General features: G+C 38.7%; 1 protein-coding gene across 5 annotated transcripts in view; it reads left to right on the top strand.

Moving 5' to 3' along the window:
* Positions 1-22,924, top strand: part of Ccnt2 (cyclin T2) — a 35,449-nt gene that overhangs the window by 5,679 nt on the left and 6,846 nt on the right. For 2 of the 5 annotated variants that reach the window (XM_028771473.1, XM_028771474.1), the window contains exons 3-7: positions 13,269-13,397; positions 15,098-15,158; positions 17,193-17,255; positions 19,633-19,678; positions 21,183-21,346. In XM_028771473.1, the coding sequence (XP_028627306.1) occupies positions 13,269-13,397; positions 15,098-15,158; positions 17,193-17,255; positions 19,633-19,678; positions 21,183-21,346 (463 nt within the window). Of the gene's footprint in view, positions 1-13,268; positions 13,398-15,097; positions 15,159-17,192; positions 17,256-18,909; positions 19,514-19,632; positions 19,989-21,182; positions 21,347-22,924 lie in introns of those variants that run through there. The other 3 variants (XR_003711950.1, XM_028771475.1, XM_028771476.1) reach the window with 3 other exon arrangements.

Genomic DNA, 22,924 nt, shown 5'->3' with positions numbered 1-22,924 from the left:
CATATATACCATTTATACATGTTTACTTGCTCTTCAGCTACACAAAACAAATCGGCTTGTGCTAAACATCTTTTGTATTTTGGGACCCTATACTCATGCTAGTCTTGAACTAGCCCTCGATGGTCCCAAACCCACAGTCCTCCTACCTCAGTCTCCTGTTATGCTATAATTTTATTTTTACTTTCTTGCTTACAATAGTGGCTTTGTTTTTATTTGTTTTCCCTTCACTAGGGGCATGAAGACAAGAGTCTTCCTATATTCCTTACCCCCTTGTTAGTTTGGAAGAAGACTGTTCTTTATTCAAGGAGTGCTACTTTTTCTCCTATTCATTCCTCTGTTGGGCTGTAAGGGTGGGATGTTTTATTTGGGGCTTTACTCACTTGTATGTCACTGGTGCCTAGAGGGTTTCTCACAGAGGAGGTTCTCAGCCTTTGACTATCTTGGCTCAAAGGTCTAGTGAATGTGTCATCTTCATTTTCTTCATAAATACACTTTACACATAGATGCACTTAAAACAGGTGTTTTCAACCTTCCTAATGCCCATGACCTTTAATGCAGTTCCTCGTGTTGTGGTTACCCTTTCCTCCAACAATAAAGTTTATTTTTATTGCTACTTCATAACTGTAATTTTGCTACTGGTATGGATTGTAATGTAAATATCTGCTTCTGAATGGTCCTAGGTGACCCCTGTGAAAGAGTCATTGGACCCCCAAAGGGGTTGTGACCCACAAGTTGAGAACTGCTGATTGAAAGTATTTCGTTATTGAACAGTATTATAGGCGTGTGTTAAATGAAACAGTAGAATGGGGGTTAAGGTAAATCTTCCCTGTACCAGCTGCTAACCATTTGGGGCCTCCTTTCTGGAATATTCTTGGCGGCATGTATGAGCGTACACATGTGTGTTTTACATTACAGAAGTTTCTCCCTTCCCCATAGTTCTTGTATGTAGCACACAGCATTAACATGGGAACACAGATTTGGATTTAATTCCTAAATAAGGTGTGGTATAAGGTGTGGGAATCAACCCAGGGCCTCGTACACACTAGACATGTTTTCTACAACTGGGCTACCTCCCAAGCAAAGAGGTATTAATTTGTTAGATGGCATCAGAAGGCATAGTATATAATGACTGAATGTTCCTCAGTGTCAGTTTTGTTGTTGCTGGGGTTGAGTGGGTGTGGGGATATTAGTGGTCTTGAGTGCATAGGAGCTAGGAGTGCTTTTCAACAGTTGGCAAGCACAAAGGACTGCAGCTGTTCCTCCCCTGCTGGGGGCGGGGAGATTTCACCAGTCCTGAGACGGAGGAATTCTGGATTAACCTAAAACATTGAGTGAAGAAGGACGGAGCTGGTGCCAATTAAAGCTCTGTTATCTCCACTAAAGTAATTGCAGATTCAGTTCATTACTTATAATAAATTATCACATGCCCTTTTCCCCAAGGACCTTAATAAAACTTATGTACATGATTTCTGGTTTTAAATTAAGGGCTCTGGGGACAGTTTTGGTATTTCTAAAGTTTTAAGTTTAAATTTAGTGTTAACAATAAACACTGCCTTTGTGTGAACTACTGATGTGTTACTTAGTTTGAGCTTGCTCTACATTTCTCAAATCTTTGTTAGTAAGGTATTCTTACTTTGTCTTTTAATTTTTTATTGTTAATTTGTAAATTCTGTTCTTAGTTTAATTTTGCTTTCATTATCTCCTTCTTAAGATTATTTGATGATTTCATGGGGGAGAATGATGGGGAAGGTGGTGGTGGTGCTGATGGTGGTGTTGTCGGGGTCTCTGTTGTTTGTAACTCCTCTGTAGACCAGACTGGCCCCAGAGATCCTCCTGCCTCTGCTGGGACTAAAAGTTTGCCACACACACTCAGTCTAAAGAGTGACTTCTTTAAATTCTTAGATTTCTTGTTGTGTTCTCCTAAATGCTCATTTGAGGTGGGTATCCTCTCTCTTTTTTCATGCAAATAAGGAAGATTGGAATCATGCAGGTTAAATTCCTTTTTTGAAGTCACACAGCTACAGTGACAAAAACAAGTCTAACTCAGGCATGGCTTCCACCTCTGTGCTACTGGGGCCTCTTTGTATTCCTGAAATTTCCCACTAAAAGCACTGTGTGAAAGGCAGTTGTGTGGGAAGGGTGATTCATTAGCTACCTCCACCAATATCAGCAGCTGGCTCCTTAGGGCTGTATCCTAACTATGACAAGCCTCGCCTATGGTACCTTTGCTTGTGAAGTTCAAGGCCTATGGCTTCTATTTTGCTTTTCCTTCTGTGGTTTTTAGCTGTCACCATATGCTGTCAGGTTCCACAGGAGTCAGAGCAGCATGCGTATGTGTCTCATTGCTCAGGCAGACTCATTTAGTGAATGAGTTGTCCGGGATCATTTTTATTAACGTGTTTTTCTCTAAGCAGCTAGCAAGGTGTTCATGACCCAGTGATTGTACGGTAACACATCTTGATACTGGTAGTTACCTCATGGTGTGTTCTCATCCCATCTAGCTTATGTTCTTTTGTACTCTTACCATTCTTTAGGTATCCATTAGTTTGGAAGTATGTTAGTTATTTTCACATTGTGACCACAGTACCTGACAGAAACAACTAAAGGAAGGAAAGATTTCATCCACAGAAGTGGAGCAGGCCAGTTTACAGCAGCCAGAGCTAGTGGAAGACTTTACATTGTTTTGAACCATGATCTGACTCTACATAGGCTTCACAGTTGTACCAGTTCAACCTTCTTCCACCTGCTAATGGTTCTATAACTTCCCAAAGCACCAAAGGAGCATTTTGTATTCACACCATGACAGGAAACAGGTTGCAATTTGAATTTGGTGATAAAATGTGAATAGGTATTTTGTGCATATTCATGTGAATACATTGCAGCTGATTCATCTCCAGAACCTTGCTTCATCCCCTCAAATTGAAAAGTTGCCACTAGCAGCTTCCTGGGCCTGTGGCAACCATCTTTCTGTTTTCTTCTTGGTTGAGGGGTTATGTGTTGTGTTATTTGTTTAAAACAAGCTTCCCTTTTCCTCCTACCTCGTTGCCCATGTCTGCTGCTTACTCTGACAAAATGGAAGCATATAGCAGGTCATCCTTTTTTGTCCAGCGTTTTTTCCACTTAGCATAATGCTTATTCAGTTCATGTCTTACATATGTCAAAACTTCCCTTTTAAGCCTGAATAATACTCTCTTACATGTTCACCATCTATCAGTGGATACTTGAGTTGTTGCTGCCTTTCACCTACGAGGATCACCAGCAGTCATTCAAGACTGCTTTAAATCCTTCTGAATAGTGCCAAAAGTAGAATTGCTGAGTCATCTAAACTGTTTTAATATGCGGAGGGGAGGCTGGTGATTTGGAATTTTGTTGTTATTTTTGGTGTTTTGCATGTATACATAGCTTGAGTGTCGGACAGCCTGGAACTGGAGCTAGAGAGAGTTGTGAGCTACCATGTGGGTGCTAGGAATTGATCCCCAGTTCTCTAGAAGAGCAGCCAGTGCTCTTAACCATTGAGCCATCTTTCTGGCTTGTTTCTTTTTTGTTCTGTGTTCTGTTTTATTTTTAAGCAGGATCTCACCGCATAGCCCATACTTGCCTGACACTCATTATGCAGCCAGGGCAAGCCTTTCCCAGTGTTTCTGCCTTAGCCTTTGCTTTGAATTTTTGAGTGGCCTCCCACATCACTTTGTTCAGCAGCTGTGCTGTTTGCATCTTCATGATCAAGTTATAGGGTTTCCATGTCCTTGCCTACACTGCTCCTGCCATCCTGCCGTGGGTGTTGCCATCCAGCTGTTTTGAGTGACATTTGCTTGAGCTGAGCATCTTTCCGTGTGCTTGTTGGACACTTATGCATATTATTTGGAGAACTGTTTCTTCTGATCTTCTGTAGGGCTTTTAATTAAGTTGTTGGGTTTTATGATTGCTCTGGATGTTGGTTTCTATTGGGTCTGTGCTTTGCTGCCTTCTGTAGGTTTTGCTGTTTTGAGCAGTGTCTCAATATATGACCCTGACTGTCTGAGAACTCACTGTCTAAACCAGTCTAGCCTCAGATTTAAGAGATCCATGCCGGGCGGTGGTTGCGCACGCCTTTAATCCCAGCACTTGGGAGGCAGAGGCAGGCGGATTTCTGAGTTCGAGGCCAGCCTGGTCTACAGAGTGAGTTCCAGGACAGCCAGGACTACACAGAGAAACCCTGTCTCGAACAAACAAAAAAAAAAAAAAAGAGAGAGATCCACTTGCCCCCAAATGTTGGGATTAAAAGACACCATGGACTTAGTGGCTCATACCATTTAGTCCTAGCACTCAAGAGACAGAGGCAGGTGTTTCTGTGTTTGAGGGGAAAGTCTGAGTTTGACACTCTGGTCTACAGAGCTACACAGAGAAATTTTTAAATTTTGGTGCACAGAAGTTACCATTGCAAAATTCAGTGTTCTAAAAACATTTCTTGTTTTCATCCAGAAATTAATTGTTGTAGTTCCTAAGCTTATTAAATGTCATACAATGTAAGGTAAGATTCCAAGTTAATTCTTTACCAACTAGATTTCTTGCACCATTTACTGATTTTTTTTTTAAGTAGTCCTTTTCAGTGTGATTTGTGTTGACACAGCTCTCCCAAGTTTATAGTGGCTTTATATGAACTAAGCACTCTGATTACTCATTGTTGTGAGGCTCAGCTTTCCTGCACTTAAGTGAGAATATGCTGCAAAGCGATTTCACAAAGCTCTTTTTCTTTCTGTTGGCTCTTCCTTCAATGTCCCTTTTCTGGCCTTCCCAGACAATTGTGCCTTGCTCCCAGAGGTCTCCTGGGTGTGGATTTCCAGGAGGGGATAGGGGTCAGTCTAAAAGCCACAATCCTGAGCTTGCTGTGCCGTTCTTTATTCACCAGCAAGACCTTGCCTCGATTTCCAGTAAACACCTGTCAGCTCTGTTGGGGTGTTCCGGTAATTAGACCCTGTTGAAAACCCTGGCTCTCCTTTGGTTTCTTGCTACACAAATGCCTGGCATTGTGTCTCACAGAGCAAACCTGTTCTGCATTTGTATTCGAGATTTTCCCAGCATTCCTTGTTGTGTGCTTTGGTTATAAGTATAGGACCTCTCTCTCTGGTTTTGCTAGTTTATTGTTACTCTGTGGGACTTGGTAGAATTTTCAAGTTTAAGTCAAGAAAGGATTTTAGTTAATTTCCTTTGATAATATCCTCAATACCATGATAATTCTACTCAGCACTACAATAGGCTATCCTTTACATTTATTTAAATGATATAAATCCTTTAGGAATGTGGAACATTTGGTGTGTAAGCTCCTTTTGACAGTGGGTCCCTTGTGTAGTCTGGCTCACCCTCAGCCTACCTTCCTGACTAGTAGGATTGTAGGCATGTGCTTCTGCCTGGCTAATTTTAACTTTAGCAAATTGAGTCACTTGAAGTTTGTTCTGTCAAACAGGGCTGATCCATCTGGAGAATTGTTTATTAATAAGTATTACAAATTATATCACAGCTTTATTGGTTTCTTCAAAATGGTTCCTAAAAACAATTCTTAAGATATTTCCTTCAAAGCTTTGTGTCTTTAAAATAGGGTCCTCTTCTCTGCCTAACCACAGGAATGTTAACTAATGCTATGCAGTGCCTGAATTACAGAGATGTGTAGGGTTCTCTTTTTTTATGTTATGTACATTGGTGTTTTGCCTGGATGTATGCCTGTGTGATAGTGTCAGATATTGAAGTTACAGACAGTTGTGAGCATCCAGATGGGTGCTGGGAATTGAACCTGGTCCTCAGGAAGAGCAATCAGTGCTGTTAGTCATTAAGCCATCTCTTCAGTCCCCAAGATGTGTTTCATACCATGTTTTCATGGTGGCTTAGGACATTTGTCCTAGAATTAAGTTATTCTTGTTGAGGGGTTGAGGTATGCTAGAAATTGAACCCAGGACCTCATGAATTCTAGACAACTGTTCTGTTGAGCAGCACACCAGCTGAAAACTGAGTCTTAACTCTGTTTTGTATAAAAAAGCTATAGTTTATAATGTATAGAAATAATAGGCATACAGATCTGCAGGCTTGGTAGCCTAAAATGAAACCTCAGACTTCTAGCAAGGGTCCTAGTGTCCTATGAAGAAGAGCACAAGAGAGGGAACCTGTTTCCCTCTTTACACTGACGTTCAAGGCAGCTTTAGAACAAGAGTTAGATTGTTAATGGTTTGTAAGTGATTAAAATAGTTTCTAAGTAAAAATCCAGTTAGATCATCATCTTCTACATGTTTTAGACGATGGGGAAGACTTGGGGAACTAACAACTCACATATGGGGCATTAATCTGATTTTTTTACACTTAAGGTTCTTATTGTAAAGCCAATATAGCATGGCCATGTTTGGGGAGAAATTTGGAGTTTTCTCTGGAAGCTGTGGCGTTTTTACTTGTTCATCGTTAACGTTTTAAATATGAAGTCATTGTGCAGAGTATATGCTAGTAGTAGACCTAAAGCTGGTCACTTGTGCATAGTAACAGCGCATTATTTGTTTACCTGACATGAGGACCAATCAGTGCTTTACAAATTGAGTTCATACCAATGTAACAAGTAATGATGGAATTTGCCACTTTCTTCATAAATACCGAAGACATAAACAGTGCTGTCCCTTAGGGACATGTATCCTAGTGAGAGAGAAGACATTTACCTAGAGCTTATCTTAGAGTCTGATGTGAAATGGCTAGGAGCAAGTAGTTTGAGCTGTTTGCTATTGGTGAATGTTTGCTGCGTCTTCCTGGATGGAAGCTGGAGGTCATGATAGGCACTAAGCAGAAGTGGTGAAATGGAGTGATTGCACTAGGAAGCTGATTTGTAATGAGTCTTAATTTCAGAACTTCAAGAGGATGACATAATTCCTTTTAAGCACAATTTTATTTAATAGGCTTGTATTTTATCTTGTTGAGATAGTAACACGTGAATTAAGATATGGTTTTGACATAAAATGCCGCATTTTAGAGCTCTAATATGACACAGAAATATACACATATTAATTACATTTAACACATTTTATACTGGTTTTAGTTCTTTCAATAAAGAACACCTGAATTAATTTTACTTTTAAGAGACTTCCAAGTTTCTTGAAATTTGTGGCTGAGTTTTTCTGGCTAACATTTCTGCTTTAGGCTATAGATACTGGTGTATCAGTCAAAAAAAAAACTATTGAGTCCCAACTAGTAATTTGCTGTATACACACTAAATTTAAAACTAAGAACTCCTTTAGAATTTTTTTAAATGGGAATGATTATAGCTTTCTGCTTAAATCTGAAGATGGTGAAAACTGACAGTTCATGCTTTAAAACAAACAACTCAGGGACTGGGAGGGAAGAACTTGTGATCATTTGGGGCCAGTCATTAAATGACTGAATTTAAGTCAAGAATTCAGAGAGCCTAAGTTTTTTTGAGCCTTTCTCCAAAGTGACATTAGTATTTATGTTCTGTTAACTCTAGCTGTTGAAGAGATCTGTTAACTTCTGTCTCCATAAATTTGCGTATTTTTTTACTAGTGGAATTATTAATGATAAGATCTTGAATGTAGCATAATTATTTTAAATATCTGTGGCGCAGCACTGTTGGTGTCCTGCCTTCTCACTGCTGAGTCTTTCCTGTCGTGTGCCTGCACCACTTGAACATCTGGTGGTTCTACTTGTCAGCCCTAGGAGCAGTACTGCACTCACATGCAGTTTTTAGTGGAAGCCCTGGGTTGTGTGTTCGTTCTAGACTTAGGTGTTTAGATGTCTTTTTGAAGCACATTTCAAGGAACTGTCAAGCAGGCTGTTTTCTAAAGTAAGTAGTCAACATTATTTTACCTTCCCATAAATACTATTTGAGGGTTCCAGTAGCTCTACAGTGTGTGTGTGTTTGTTTATGTTAACAGTCTGTGTTGTGATTTTCACTTTCTTGACAATATTTGTAACATAAATATCTTGTTTATTATTTTTGGTTTGTTCTATGCTTGTGGTGATAAGACATTGGTGCCAAACTGGAATAACCCTTGCCTAATCTAGGATCATTAATAGTTGTTTTTTTTAAGAATGTTATTTTGATAATTAAAACATAATATTTATTTGCTGTGGGGTTTCCTATGTCCAGACTCACTTTCGAATTTACTATGTAATCAAGGGTAACCGTGAACCCTTGGTCCTCTTTCCTCTACCTCCCAAGTGCTGGGACTATAGACATGGACTACCATATCTGGCTTTTATGTCTGCTATATTATATAAGAATGTTACAAATTGAGCTCTTGATTTAGGCCTTTGACACATTTTCAGTTCATGATTGTTTATGGTGTAAAGTAGGTGTTTTCCTTTTTGTATATATGTGAGTATTCACAGTTGTCCCAGTACAGTGTGTTATACCTGCCCTTGTTATCTCATAAACTTTCAGGTGTTCTACACTAGGGTGGTAAAGTCTCTCCACTTCTGAGAACATTGTACTCTAGTGAAGCCTAGCCAAAATTTCAACATGTATATGTATTATAAGTACTAATACAACCTTACAGTAGGTTTGGAATTCAGAGTGTGAGACTCCCCTCCCACCCCCTTTATTGTTTCTCTCAGTCTTTTATTTCCATATGAATTTTAGGATCAGCTATCAGTTAGATTTGTAGAGTTCTTGCTGTTGTATCACAGTTTACCACTAGAAGTGTGTCCTTAGTAAGGCTTGTGTAGAATACTTGAAAGCCTGTACATTAAAGCTTTTGTGCATATAGTTGTGTGTGAGTGGTTTTGTCTGCGTATATGTATATATACCACAATTGTCTGGAGGCCATAAGAGAGCATCAGGTCCCCTAGAACTATAGTGGCAGACTGTTATGAACTACTGTGTGGGTTCTGGGAATTGCAGCTGGGCCCCCTGAAAGATCAGCCAGTGTTCTTACAGTGCTGAGACATCTCTCTGGTCCTCTGTGGTTTTCCTCATTAACTATGGACTGGTAGGAGCTGTGTTTGTTGTAAGGAGACAACTATTAAATGCCACTTAGTCTTCAAGGTATAAGTTGATGTATTTCATTTTTCTTAGAAACTGATTTATATTGTTGAACTAATCTCCCCAGACAGCTTACTGAGATGGCAGATTGTATAACACTTTCAATATATCGTTACAGTACTGGGTCTATATGTAAACATCAGTCCTTATTTTCTGTGCTGCTTTTCAACAATATTGAAAAATAACAGCCTACTAAACCAACTACCTTTTAACTATAATAAGTTGTTCCCTGCTAAAGATTTTAAGAATCAATGTGAATTTTTGTGTGTGACAGTACTGTGTGCATAATTATTGGAATGAGAAAACCACCAAGATGCTAGACTGAGTCACTCATGTTCTCTGACCCACTGCTGCCAGTGCCTCCATGCAGCAGAAATAAGGTCATGAGTGGGGGTTGTTTGTTTGATTGTTTTGGGGGGGTCAGTTTGTTTATTCACCTTACATCCCCATCAAAGATCACCCCTCTCCTATCCTCCCAGTCCTACCCTCACAAAAACCTTCCCCCATTACTTCCCTTTCTCTTTGAGAAATCGAGCTGAGTCCTGACCAGGGAAGCAGTCCAGCTATGGGAAGGGGATCCAGTGGAAGGCAGCAGAGTCAGAGACAGCCCCCTCCAGTTGTTAGGGGATCTACATGAAGCTGCACATCTGCTACAAATGTGTAGAGGGCCTAGGTCCAGCCCCTGCATGTATGAGCAGCTTTCTTACATACTAGAGTATTGGTTCAATTTGCTTCAGGCTTAGAAATCTTTCCTGCAGTAACAAATGAGCCTTTTGGTTTATCCCAGTACTTTTGTGTATGGTATTCCCTTGCCTTTTCAAGTAGTGAAGTTCTCCTTCAACCCTATTCCAAGGCCTTCCTGTGTGCCTTTACCAACTTTTCTGGTCATTCTCTCCCCTCTGCCATGACACCCTATCACTTTGCCTTAGTTTGAGAATGTAACATTCAAAAAAGTGAGAGGAGCTGGGTGTGAAGGTGCACTGTCCACCTCTAATCCCAGGCCTCAGGAGGTAGAAGCAGGCACATCTCTAAGTTTAAGACCAGCCTGGTCTACATCGTGAGTTCCAGGACAGCCAAAGAGCTACATAATGAAACCCTGTCTCGAATGAATGAATGAATGAATGATCAACTTTCCTCCACTTTCCTTTAGCTGAAGTAATTTAAGAAGGTCTTTTGAACCAGATATTAGAACACTGAAGTACTGCATGTGTCTCTCCCTAGTGAACTGAATCTTTTTCTGTTTTGTCACAGAAAGCAAACTATCTGTACTTTTCTAATAGTGGTGTTAATTCTTTGGCTTTATACCATGTTTACATGTGTCAGAAAATGCTAGCAGCTTTCAAACTCAGCTTTGAACGTAACAGAGCTGCTAGTAATGCTTTGCCCAAATCCTCAGAAACTCTTCTAAGCTGATCAGAAAAGATAGTCTTCCATATAGAATGCAGTAGTACCTGGTACGATCAAAGCCAACCTTGAACTTAAAAGCTCAAATGGCTGTTAGTTACCAGGGATCCATCTAAAAAACTGTTTGGGTTTGTTTGCTGCCCTAATGGAATAAGATGTTTGTAGGCTGTTAGTGGTATAGGATGGGATTAGTGGGTTTCCCTGGAACTGACTATGAAGAGTGTTGAGTTTAATACTATACTGCAGAAGACAAGATTTAAGTGATTCATGGGGACCAGAAAGACTTCCACGAGAAAGAGTGTGGGTAACCAAACCAGGAATCTGTCCCAGTGATTCCTGCCTAACTTCATGTGTGCTTCTTGTTTTAAAAGTAATGTAAAACTTGGGAATCTGATTAAAACTGTCTTATCTTCTAAGGAGAAAAGTTGTGTAGCTTGAATGTTGTATGTTTTTATTTTTAATATTGAGACTTGCTTGCTACTATGAAGAGGATGGGGGGTGTTGTTAGTAATTGTATGAGTTAGCTGAGGACTTTGGTAGAGACTTTAATAAATGCCTTTGGGGCAAATTAGGAGAACTTCTGTGGTTTGGAAGTAAATTTAAGTCTGCCTTAGTTTTTTTATTTGAGTCTCTTTTGTTTTCCTCTTGATAGTGTTAGCAGCTGAAGGCTAGATAAACTAGTTGTTCACCTCCTAAATTGTGAGCGAGACCATAAATGAGAGGTTGTGGGGAAGCATTTACTTTTATTTTATTGAGGCCTTCTTGAATTTCTCCCGTAGTCGATGGCTCTTAGATCTCCAGAATGGCATCTGGAGTGCTTGGAATTTGATATTGGTGCCTTTGGGTATCCTTAGCCAGGTCATACACTAGCAAGCACTGAACATCAGCTACTCAGTGATAGATAATGGGGATTCAAATGACTGATTCAGTCTGCTCTTTAACACACGATTGCAGACTTGATTTACTTGAGGCATTCTTGATAATTTGAAATTCTTTTAGCACTACCATTGTAATATTTTTTTCTGGCTGTTAATGAGTATTAGTTCAGCTTTCTGTTACTGTAAAAAGGTTTAGGATTTATATTTCTGCTGCTGTTGCTTTGGGATTCTGCTCATCAATCAGGAGGAAAAGGCCACAGTCCCCTTGGGGACTTCCTCCAGTTACCTGGAAATCTGTTGTGCCACCCTAGGCCTTTAGTGCATGAACCTTTGAAAGCTGTTGAACATACAGTGTTCAGTGTGGTAGTACACCCCTCGAGTCCCTACACTCAGAAGGTGGGAGTGCCTCTTGAAGTAGAGGCTAGATGAGATTACATAGTGAGACTCTGACTCAAAAGTTCTACCAAGGAGTTTCTCAAAATGATCGCTATTCTACTTACTCTCATGCAAATGAAGTTAAACTGGAAAAGTCTACTTCAGAGCTATAGTCCAGTGTGGATTTCATAAGTCTCAAACATTTTCAGGAGAGGATTTTCATTTCTTCTCTCAGTTATCTTCTCCTTCTCCTAAAGGTGTAAATCTGTTGATGATAAAGTTGTGTGCCTCTTTCCTCACCTCCCCTTTGACGTCATTTCTGTGTCATGAGTGACCCTCCGAAAACAGAACAGCCGTTTGCCTTTTGAACAATAGGTACTTGTGTCTTAACATTTAGAAATCACCATTAAACTTTCTTTTAAGTTTTGTTTTTCTAAATTTTATATGTATGAATGTTTGACCTGCATGTATTCGAGTGTAGCAGTATGCATGCCTGGTATCTGCATGCCTGGTACCCTCAGGTTAGAAGGTGGCATTGGGGCTGTAGTAACAAATGGTTGTAGGTCATCATGTGGGTGCTGGGAATTGAACCTGGGTATTCTACAAGTGCTCTAAACCACTGAGTCATTTCCAACTCCTTTGTGCAGATTCTTAAACATTTGAACTTATAGTTTGTTTCGTTTCTGAGTCAGTAATTACTTGGTTTATTATTGACTCCAGTTGAAATCCAGTCTCTTTCATAGACAATGTATGTGTAGTAAGGGTTGTTCGTACTTAATACCCCAAGAACTTACCTTACTATATTTAGAGGAGGGTACTATTTTCTAGACATCCTTTAGAAAAAGTTCTAGTCTCCTAGTTTTTATTGTTTCTCCTGAGTTTTTTGTTTATTTGCTTGTTTAGCTGCTTATATTATTGTAGTAAAGTAATGAAGATTCTAGGTAGCTTGTTCATTTTCAGAATTCTCTTTGTGTTGTACAGTCTTTTACTTCTCTATAACTAACATGACTCCTAGACATGTAGAGTTGCTGTTGGAATAGTAAGCACTCAGAAGTAATGGCTGAGCTGAAAGCAGAGGCAGTGTGGTCTGCTTGGCTGGTGTCTTAACATTTTTTTAAAGCGATGACATCACTTTGTGTTACTTTGTCCGTTTTCTCCACTGTGTACACACTAATACTAAAGTTTTCTTATTTAACCAAAATCAAACATTTTTTTCTTTCCCTCTTGCTGTTATATTTGCAAAATAAATACTTTGAATATTGGCTGGCTCTGTGGTATTGAGTCATGAGAACTTTTTAACATCAGTGTGCTAAAGTTGATACACAGTGTGCCCCACTGCTAAACTATTCTAGGGGAGGGGAGAGAAGAATGAGAATGAATTACATCAGTGCTGGGGATATACAGTTCAGTGGCAAAGCATGTATTTAAACATGTGCAAATCTCTGTTTCCATCCCCAGCACGAGAAACCAGGAAAGCTTTTTACATCAGTCTTCGTGCTGTAATAATATATTCCTTTTTTTACCTTCCCCATCCCAGGGTGTAGAGACTTTTCCCAAAATATATTTGCTTTTAAATGACCAATTTTTAAAAATCTCTCCTACAGATAATATCACCTACTGCATTGTTTTTGGCTGCAAAAGTGGAAGAACAGGCTCGAAAGCTTGAACATGTTATCAAAGTAGCACACGCTTGTCTTCATCCCCTAGAGCCACTGCTGGATACAAAATGTGATGTATGTAAAAACAGGCTGTTTTCATTTTCTTTATAAATTTAAAACCAAAAGCTGTCTGACAGGACAGGGCAGGAATGCCTGCCCCATGTATAGTTTGATTTTGTATGTCATCCCAAATTGTATAAGATTTTTATTCATTCTTCTTTGATTGACAGTTATTTTGAAATAGTTTCAGATTCATTGTCTTCTCCTCAGCGTGCACCTACTGTGGAAAGGATAGGCCTTATGACCTGACCTGGTGGTAGATGTGGTTATGACCAGAGGTTGAGTAACTCTTCACTGAAACTCTTAGCAGAGGAATGAAGAGAGAGAAACTCCAGTTTACTCTAGACCAGTAGTTATTCTTCTCAAGTTCTGTGACATTCTGAAATAAGAGCTATAAGTGAGGGCTTTTGCAGTTATTTTTCTAGCAATATAGGTAAGTCATTTAATTGGGAATTTTTACCCACTTAGTGACTACCAGTTCCATTTGACTTACATCAAGTTTAAAGTCCTAAGTTTAAGCTCTGATAGAAGATTGATACATTCAGCACTGATGCTGGTTTTTTAATGAACAAAATATCAATGTGTACATTAAATAATAAATAATAGAATGTGGTATCTTAACACTTTTAAAGCGATGGCATCACTTTGTGTTATTTTTTCCTTTTTATTTGTGTTCCTGTTAATAGAATAAACTCATTTATTCTAGTATATGGATGCTAGTCTTTTAAAAATCATCTCAGTAACATTAAAGGTGATTTCACTCTCTGGGCTGTGTTCTTAGAAAAAATAAGCATATGTACACATGCATTTAGAGCAGATATAACAGGGTCTAGCTCTATATGTAGTCTAGGCTAACTTCAAACTCAGTCTTTCTGCCTCCACCTGCCAAGGGTATAGGCGACATACCCAGCTTATATGTGATGTATTGCTTCCTTCTCACCTGGGTCAGTTGTTAGGGTCCTGAGACTGGAGTGGCAGGAAATTTTCTATGTGCTTTCTTCTGAGAACCTTGTGAAAGGTTCCTGAATTTTAGGGGAAATGTACTGTGATATTTGGGTCTCTATGGTGAATGGATGGTATTGTTCTAGGGGCTTAAGATTTGCCTTTTCTAGGGAAGTTAATTCTAAAAGTAACTCACGGACATGAGTTGGTACGTTTTCTCTTAAGAGGGGAGTTTGATTTAAGTGCTCTTTCATGGCTTGGTGCTCCTGTACTTGCTGTCTGGAAGCAGCAGTGCCTATGAACTTGTACTATGTAGACTCTGGGTCCTTATTCAACTAAGACATCCTGTTTCCTATTACTGTTTTTATTTGTTCCTTTGGCTTTGTTTACATCTGTATTTAAAAGTGGTTCCATTTAGATGTGTCCCAGGAGCAGCAGTGTTCCATCTGTTGCCTCAGTTTCTTTGCCTCATATTTGTTTTATAAGCAGCCACCGTTTTTTTATCTTTATAGTATATATATTTGAGATAAGGTCTCTCTAAATAGTCCCAGCTGTCCTAGAACTCGCTCTGTAGACCAGGCTGACCTCAAACTCATAGAGATCTGCCTGCCTCTGCCTCTTGAGTGCTGGGATTACAGGTTTATGCCGTCATGCCAACTCTCTGCCTCGTATTTGTAAGCAACTGTTGTTCTGTAGTCTATGAGGCCTAACAGTCCAGAACTCTCTTAGTGTTGTATTTATTCTAAACATCTAATACTATTTTTATCTGGCAGGCTTATCTTCAGCAGACTCAAGAACTGGTTTTACTTGAAACCATAATGCTACAAACACTGGGTATGTGTGCTTACATCATTTTGTGTTCACTAATCCAATATCCTAAACAAAAATTTCTAGAATAGCTTCTCATTGAAGACAGTTGTTTGAAACTACTTTGGAATGAAATAGTATTGCTTGTTCTTTCTAAGTAGCCATTTTTCCGAAACTTCTTTTGGCATATCTTAGTTGAGTGATGCCTATGGCTTCAATGTGACAGGTTTCACAGTGCCAGCTCTCTGCTTCACTGTGAGTTGCACAGCAGTGTGAAATAGTTTTTAGTACAGAGGTGGTAGTATGTACAAATAATTTCTGCAGCCCCTGTTATTTGAACATGGTATAATAATTATTTGAGTGAACTTTGATAATAAGCAAACTGGTTAGAATGTTAGACTTATCTAAAGTTAAGTGACCTTAGAGAACTACCTAGCAAGTCGAGGTCAAATAAATACAAGCTCTGTTGAGATCAGAATTTAATAAATCTACAGGTTTCTGATCTCCTTTGTAAACTTGAGGCAGTTTCTTTACCAGTTACACTTCCATCCTGCATATATGGAATAAAGACTGCTTTATATAGCAAATTTTTATTTTTATTTCACTGTTATTCCATTCTCAAATACTGAATAGAAATATAAATACAAGCAGGAATGGTGGTATATGCCTTTATTCCCAGCACTCGGGAGGTGAAAACAGATGGCTCTCTTGAGTTTGAGGGCACCCAGGTCTATATACTGACCCTGTCTCAGAAAGACAGACAGACACACAAACACACAGCTACATGTACTGGCAGGTTTTTATTATAAAAGTAGTTTATTTAAAACACATGGATTAAGTTTTATTAAAGGCACAAAATGAAAGTGAGTACATTGCCTCAGAGTCTTATTTTTCATTATTGTCTTAATTACAACATTTACATGAATTTATGAAAACTTACAGACATTTGAGAGTAGTATGTTGTGTTATAAAACATAAACTTGGGCTGGAGAGATGGCTCAGTGGTTAAGAGCACTGGTTGCTCTTCCAAAGGTTCTGGGTTCAATTCCCAGCAACCATATGGTGGCTCACAACCATCTGTAATGGGATCTGATGCCCTCTTCTGGTGTGTCTCAAAGACAGCTACAGTGTACTCATCATATAAATTAAAAAAAAAAAAAAAAAAACATAGACTTATAGGAGCTGTAGATGGGAGTCAGGTAGAACTGTCAGCTTCTGTGCTCCTGAGGCCATGTCCCTGGATCACTAACAGTAATAGTCGGTGAATAATATGTATGCTTTATGACATACTCTTACACAGGGAGAATGAATGCCTATAAGTGTACATAAGAAAACAGATTTCTTTGGTTGAAATGTTACTTTGCTAGTTAATTGCAGGAGAGATATAAATAAAATATACCTTTACAAACTCTGATTACTCATCTGTTAGACTTTTACTCAGAGTTCTAAGAATACAAGATAATAAAATGTAAGAGCTGATTGCATAGTCATTGAAAGCTTCCCAACATTTCCTTGAGTGTTTGAAGATATTTAGAAACTGTGTGCGGCATACCTCACTGTGCACATGACTCTCATTAGGAGCTGGAGCTGTATCCCTTTGATTTAACAGTACAATTAAGACAGCTGTAGTAGTTAAATTTCTTTGGTGGTGCTGTTGGCAGCAGGTATGTTTATGAGAAACGCTTTCCCACATCTTCTGAAGCAAAGTTGTTGTTGGTTTTTTTTCTTTTTAATGTTAAAGAGATAATACATAAACTTCAACCATGATAGTAATTATTTGATGATTTGAACATAAGCCCAGGTGAATTAAAATCCTAAATTTTAGATCAAGTTGTCCTTGTTTAAATAATTGTCTGTTTTCCTATTGAGAAATAAGAAACTAGTTACTGTTTATTCTGGAGGGTAATACATATGTCAGCAATAAGAAGCTTTAATGTTGGCTTTGGAATCCTCTTAATACTGAAGAGTGTATTTGACATTTATGATTGTATGGCAAGCCTCCTTGCTCAGGCAAGTACTGTAGTGGTAAGTAGTTGGGAAAAAAAGTGCTTTTCATTTCAGGTTTTGAGATCACCATTGAACACCCACACACAGATGTGGTGAAATGCACCCAGTTAGTAAGAGGTGAGTGGTCCCTCAACCATCTGGGATGAGTGATGGTGTTTCTTTCCTTTAGGATTGGTATGGATATTGTGTATTCTAGTCTTTTGTTGGGTCTTATTTAAAAAAATGCAAATGTCATTTTGAAATAGTGTTCTTTATCTTAAAGGTCATCTACTTCTGTCTGTGTTTTCCAAGTGCATTTGGTTGCTTTTGTGTGGTAATGGAGAAAACTAACAACTCTCATGCCCCGCTATGGTGCCCTTACACCTTATGTGAGCAAGAGCCCTTCCCACAGGCTGCCAGTGTTGCTTCTCTAGTTTCCATTTGGATTGCTTACGGTGCATCACAGCTTCTGGGGTCTGCTTCTGTGCTTTTTATTCTTTTGAAAATAAAATCCTGTGGTTTCTCACTTACAGGGTTGTGTGTGTGTGTGTGTGTGTGTGTGTGTGTGTGTGTGTGTGTGTTCATGTTCTTAGTATTTACCTTAATAGTCTCATTCATTCTAAATTGAATTCATTTTACATCTAGATAGCATTTTATTTTGCAAATGGCAGCATTGGAAAGCAAGCCCAGAGGCTTCAAGCCAGCATCTTTGCTAACAGTAGAGATTAAGACTAGGAACACACATTACCAAGAGAATCACTTCGCAGAACACAGTATTTTAATTATAGATCCTATTCTTCACAGACATATAAATATACTTTGTAACACAGTTGCTTCCCTAGTTACAGTATAGAATCAAATAGCAACTAGCTGTACATGGTAAGACAAGCATGTAGGTTGGTCTCATTGAAAGCTTGAAAGAATAAACCAATCTGTGCAAGGTAGCAAACCACATAATTTGCTCTAAATCAAGAGCCTAATGAGGAAAGACATTAGTGTGTGTTTAGCAAAGGTATATGTACTGCCTTAGTAAACAAGGCTGGATTTTAAACTAACACTTAAACTACAGATTTGATGTATTCCCCAAAAAGTTTTGAGGTTTTTTTTGTTTGTTTTGTTTTGATGTTGTTCTATTCAAGTCTCATATCCTGGTGTGTGTGTTCCTCTAACTCAGCCTTGATGTGGCTGCATTTTCCCTCTTTAAAGATTTTCTTTTATCTTTATTGTCTTTGTTTCCTTTGCTCTGTTATAACTTTGAACTAACAAGAACGCTTTATGTTCCTCCCTGTATTGAATTTAGATACAGGCCTTAGGAAAAATGGTACCACAGTTGAGTGTTTTCATTATTGTATGGAGTTTTTGGTCGGGTGGTGGTGGTGTGTAGATATGATTTGTGTGAAGCCCTCACCTCCCACTCCAGATGAGACAGTTGCTACTTTGCTGACAATTGGCTGTTGTCATTTTACCAGGGACCTTTCACTCTGATCTCTCCTTCCCTCCCCACCAGGAAAGAATACCATACTTAAGTCACACTGCCTCCAAGACCTCTGGTGCTCTGACAGTCTTCCTTAGCACAGCTCTGCCAGACCCAATCCCTTTTGTTAAACCTTCCCTTGATGATCACATGGGGCAGCAGGGATCACAGGTGCCAAGAGTGAAAATAGGAGGGGAAGGAGTTCGGGGGTTGGGGGGCTTGGGAGCGGGGTGGGGGCCTGGGACTGCCAAGCTAGTGATTTTTGATCAGAAGGGGCTGGGGGGCTGGTGAGGTCTCTCTGTTGGGAAGAGCATGGGGTAGGGGAAGGGAAACTGTTTTAGTGTCTTATGAAACTAGTTAAAAATTGCTTTCCTGTTGGGGACCATTGTTGGAAGCATTCCCCCTAGAATATTCCTCTTTCTGAGTTTTATCTCTAATTGGAGTCTATAAGTTAAAAATTAGTACAGTGGAGCTTCCTATATTCTGTTAATATACAATAACAGTATATAATAACATGGTAAAGAACTGAGGTTTATGTTCTTAGAAGTTTGGGGTGGGGGTTGTTTTGCTCAATTTTGAAGGAAATATTTAAGCAGCCTAAATATAATGACAGGATTTAAGTTTGGCAGGCAACTCTTCGTAGTTTGTATTAGACTTCAAAAATCTTTTTTTTCTTCTTCTTCTTTTTGTTTTTTTGTTTTTTGTTGTTTTTTTTTTTTAATCCAGGAGAATGCTTTATTTCAACTTTTAGCTGACTAGATGCTTAACTTAGTAACAAGTTTAGCCCTTGTAACTGGCTAGCTAAAAGCAAATCGGCTTGTTTCTCAGATCTATGGGGGATAGCAAGAAACATTTGAGTGAATGTTGTTGAAGATTTTCAGTAGTATAGAAAATGATGGCGCTCTTGTGATATTTGTAAGTAGTAAGTAACATTTACTTTTTGTGTACAAATATTTGATGTTTTGTTGTATTGAGAGTTTTTGTGATGTTGACATGTTGAAGCTGATGATATTGTCTTCGTTCTTCTTTCTTTTCTTACAGCAAGCAAGGATTTGGCACAGACATCCTATTTCATGGCTACCAACAGGTTGTTATCCTGACCCTCTTTGTTGCACTGTTGTAGCACACTATAGCTTCCTTTAATGCAGGGCCCCCTCAACGTGTCTCTTGCCCTTGTTGCAACAGGAGACTGGACCATCTACTGTGGTGGTACCTTCCTGGTTGCTTTGCGGTGTATTGTACAAGGGACTTTGGGCACAGAGGGGTTAAATGCACACTGTGAAGTGTAGTGGTGCTTTCTGGTGGCATATTCTCGATTTGTGAGTGCATAAGTCTAAACTTGGTAGCCTGAATAGCAGCTAAAGATTACACAGAGCTAAACTTAACCTAGAAACTTGGTAAGTATAAAGCTATTTTTAGTTTACAATTATAGTTAAATGACATTTTTTTTTTATTTTCACATTGATCCAGTCTTTTAGAATAATTGCTAAAGTTTCTTAAGTAAAATTTATGTAATTTTGGACTTGTTCCAGATAATATTCCAAATAGTAAATTAGAAGTAGTCAATTATTATCAGTGCTTAGGTTTGCAGAGATGCAATCTTTATTTTAAAAGTCCTGCTTTTCCATTTATATGAAGTAAAATTGTAATGTGTGTTTGTGGCTTTTCAGTAAATGTTTCATCTATTCTAAACTAGAATAGTTTGAAGGAGCTATGAAGTATATGTATAATTCTGTTCTGGCTTGGTATTAAAGGTTGAAAGCTCTTAAGTGAGCACTGTGGAAATGAGAACCAAACTAGCTTTTTGGATTAACAAAACTTAGGTTAGCCAGCTAGGCATGGTGGTATGCCTGTCATCCCAGACTGGACAATGGAGACATGAAGATCAGAATTTCAGGGTTACCCTTAACTACATAGCAAGTTTGAGGCCAGTCTGGGCTACATGAGACCCTGTCTCAGAAAACTAACAAAAAACGTTATTATAAAAACTAGCCTGTGAAATGTCACATGCCCAATTTTTGGTCCATGATAAGAAGTAGAGGTAGTATTTATTAGTATTGACCTGCTTTTGAACCTTGAAATGTCTTGGCATAAGGTAAGTTCTCTTTGAGACTTTGCTGTAAGGGATATAGAAATGTACATGAACAAGAACTGTTAATTAAACCATGTCAAATGATCTAATTTTTGATTGTGATAGTAAAATTGCTTTGTTTTATAAAGTATATATGCGTGTGTTTAAAAAAAACCTATCACAAGAGTGGTTTAAAAGGTTATACTTTGATTATTATAAATATGCTCTTTCATTTATATAATACTTTGTTAGGTTTTAAAACAAAAATTTATTAATATTAATCATGAAAATAGAATATTAATATACTACTGAGGAGTAAAAATGAGGAAAATGTTCCGTGATCTATAACGATTTTTTATTACATTTTTCAGTTGTGTTAGCTATTAATTTAATAGAATGTCATGTAAAGAAAAGCATGTCTGATTTTATGTTTACTTTTGTCTTACTGGCAAATGTTTTTCTTTGTTTTACATACTTTGAATTTCTGTGGCCCTCCACTTTTAAATCTGCTCTACACCAGTTTGCATCTTACGACCTTCTGTCTTCAGTACAAACCCACAGTGATAGCATGTGTATGCATTCATTTGGCTTGCAAATGGTCCAATTGGGAGATTCCTGTGTCAACCGATGGAAAGCACTGGTGGGAGTATGTGGACCCTACAGTCACCCTAGAGCTGCTAGACGGTGAGTACCAACCCTCCCTGTGTGTGGAAAGGATGCTGGAAGCCTTCTGTATATGCACTGCCTGCCTGAAGCAGTGTCCACAGGGACACCACAGTGGCACTGTGGGACACAGGTCACACTTGTCTAACTGGTTATAGTTGGCCTGCCCCACTTGGGGGGGAAAAAAACATGCTTTTTTAAAATAATAATAATAATAATAATATTTTAATTCTTCCCCTTGTGGGGGCTATACGTGCGTGTGTACATACACACGTAAGATTTGTGCAGGAAATTTGAGGCAAAATCTCATCCACACTGGGCCCAAAAGCATCTGGGTATTTACTCCATTTGCTGGGGTCAGATGAGAAATTGTGTTTTCAGAGGAAGAAATGGAGTTCCAGCATTGAGTTTTATTTTATCCAGACTTGCTCAAAAAGCTCCTGAGACTAAACATGAAACAATCTTGTAATTACTGAGAAATTTCCACCCAAAATTTATGGCTGATTTGGGTTTTGGTTGATGGGTACTTTGTAGCACAATTTTACAGACTGATCTTGGTGGCAGTGGTGATGCAGTCGTCACTGTCAAGTGCTGGATTTTGAGCCCAGTCTCTAAGTGCTAGGCAGTACTCTGCCACTAAGCCGTACTCCGCCTCCTCACAGGCTGAGTTTGGTTTGTGTAATTTTTGTGTGTTCTGCACTGAGACATTTTGTGTTATCTAACTTGTTGCTGTCACTCCTAACTTTTGCATAGGCTGGGTGACGGAAAAACTTGCTATTTGCTCCAAAAATCAGTGGCTATGCAGTCTCAGTGCTTGGGTCTATTGTGACAGGTTGACTTGACATGACTAATACATATGATAATATGGCTCTCTTGTCATGATTGCCATTGACTATCAATAACAGTTTTTTAGGTGATAAAATTATAGTTTAACACAATGATAGATACAATTTTAATCCCAAGCTTAAGACAGTGGATAAAATTCCAACCAGAGTAACTTACTGGTAAGTGTTCATTGCTGGGCGGTGTGAGTGTTGGCATTTCCTCTTTTCTTTTAAACATTTAACCATAAAATAATTTTAAGCTTCAGGAAATTGCAAAAAATAAAAAATATTTACAGAATCCTTATGCTCTCCTTAGTTAATTTTTGTTATTGACCTCTTATATAACATTTATTAAGATTAGGAATTAATGCTGGTATAATACTGCTTATTAAACCTAGTTGTATTCAGGTTTCCCCACTTACTCTGGTGTAGAGTCTTATGTTCTATTTGTATCCAGTTGAAATGTCCAAGTGGTCACCTCCAAGCTGTCAGGACTCACTCTTTAATCTCTCCTGATTTGAAGAATAATGAGTGCCTTTACAGAGTGATTCCGAGTTAATTTCTCATCATTTAGGTTGAGTATTCTTGTCAAGAATACTGGAGAAGTAGGTTGTACCCTGCTTGTCTCTCAAAGCATGGGACCATGTTTGCGTAGTGTTTCGTACCACTATGCTGGTCACATGATAAGTGATAGTATTGAGTTTTCCATTGTAAAACTGTTCTTTCTCTTTGTAATTAAGCATGCTGGAGAAAATATGTTTAGTGCTATACAAAT

This window comes from Grammomys surdaster, unplaced genomic scaffold (genome assembly GCF_004785775.1).
Source record: "Grammomys surdaster isolate TR1022 unplaced genomic scaffold, NIH_TR_1.0 208, whole genome shotgun sequence".
In the NCBI taxonomy this organism is placed as follows: Eukaryota; Metazoa; Chordata; class Mammalia; order Rodentia; family Muridae; genus Grammomys; species Grammomys surdaster.
This window is presented reverse-complemented; position numbering and strand designations above follow the sequence as displayed.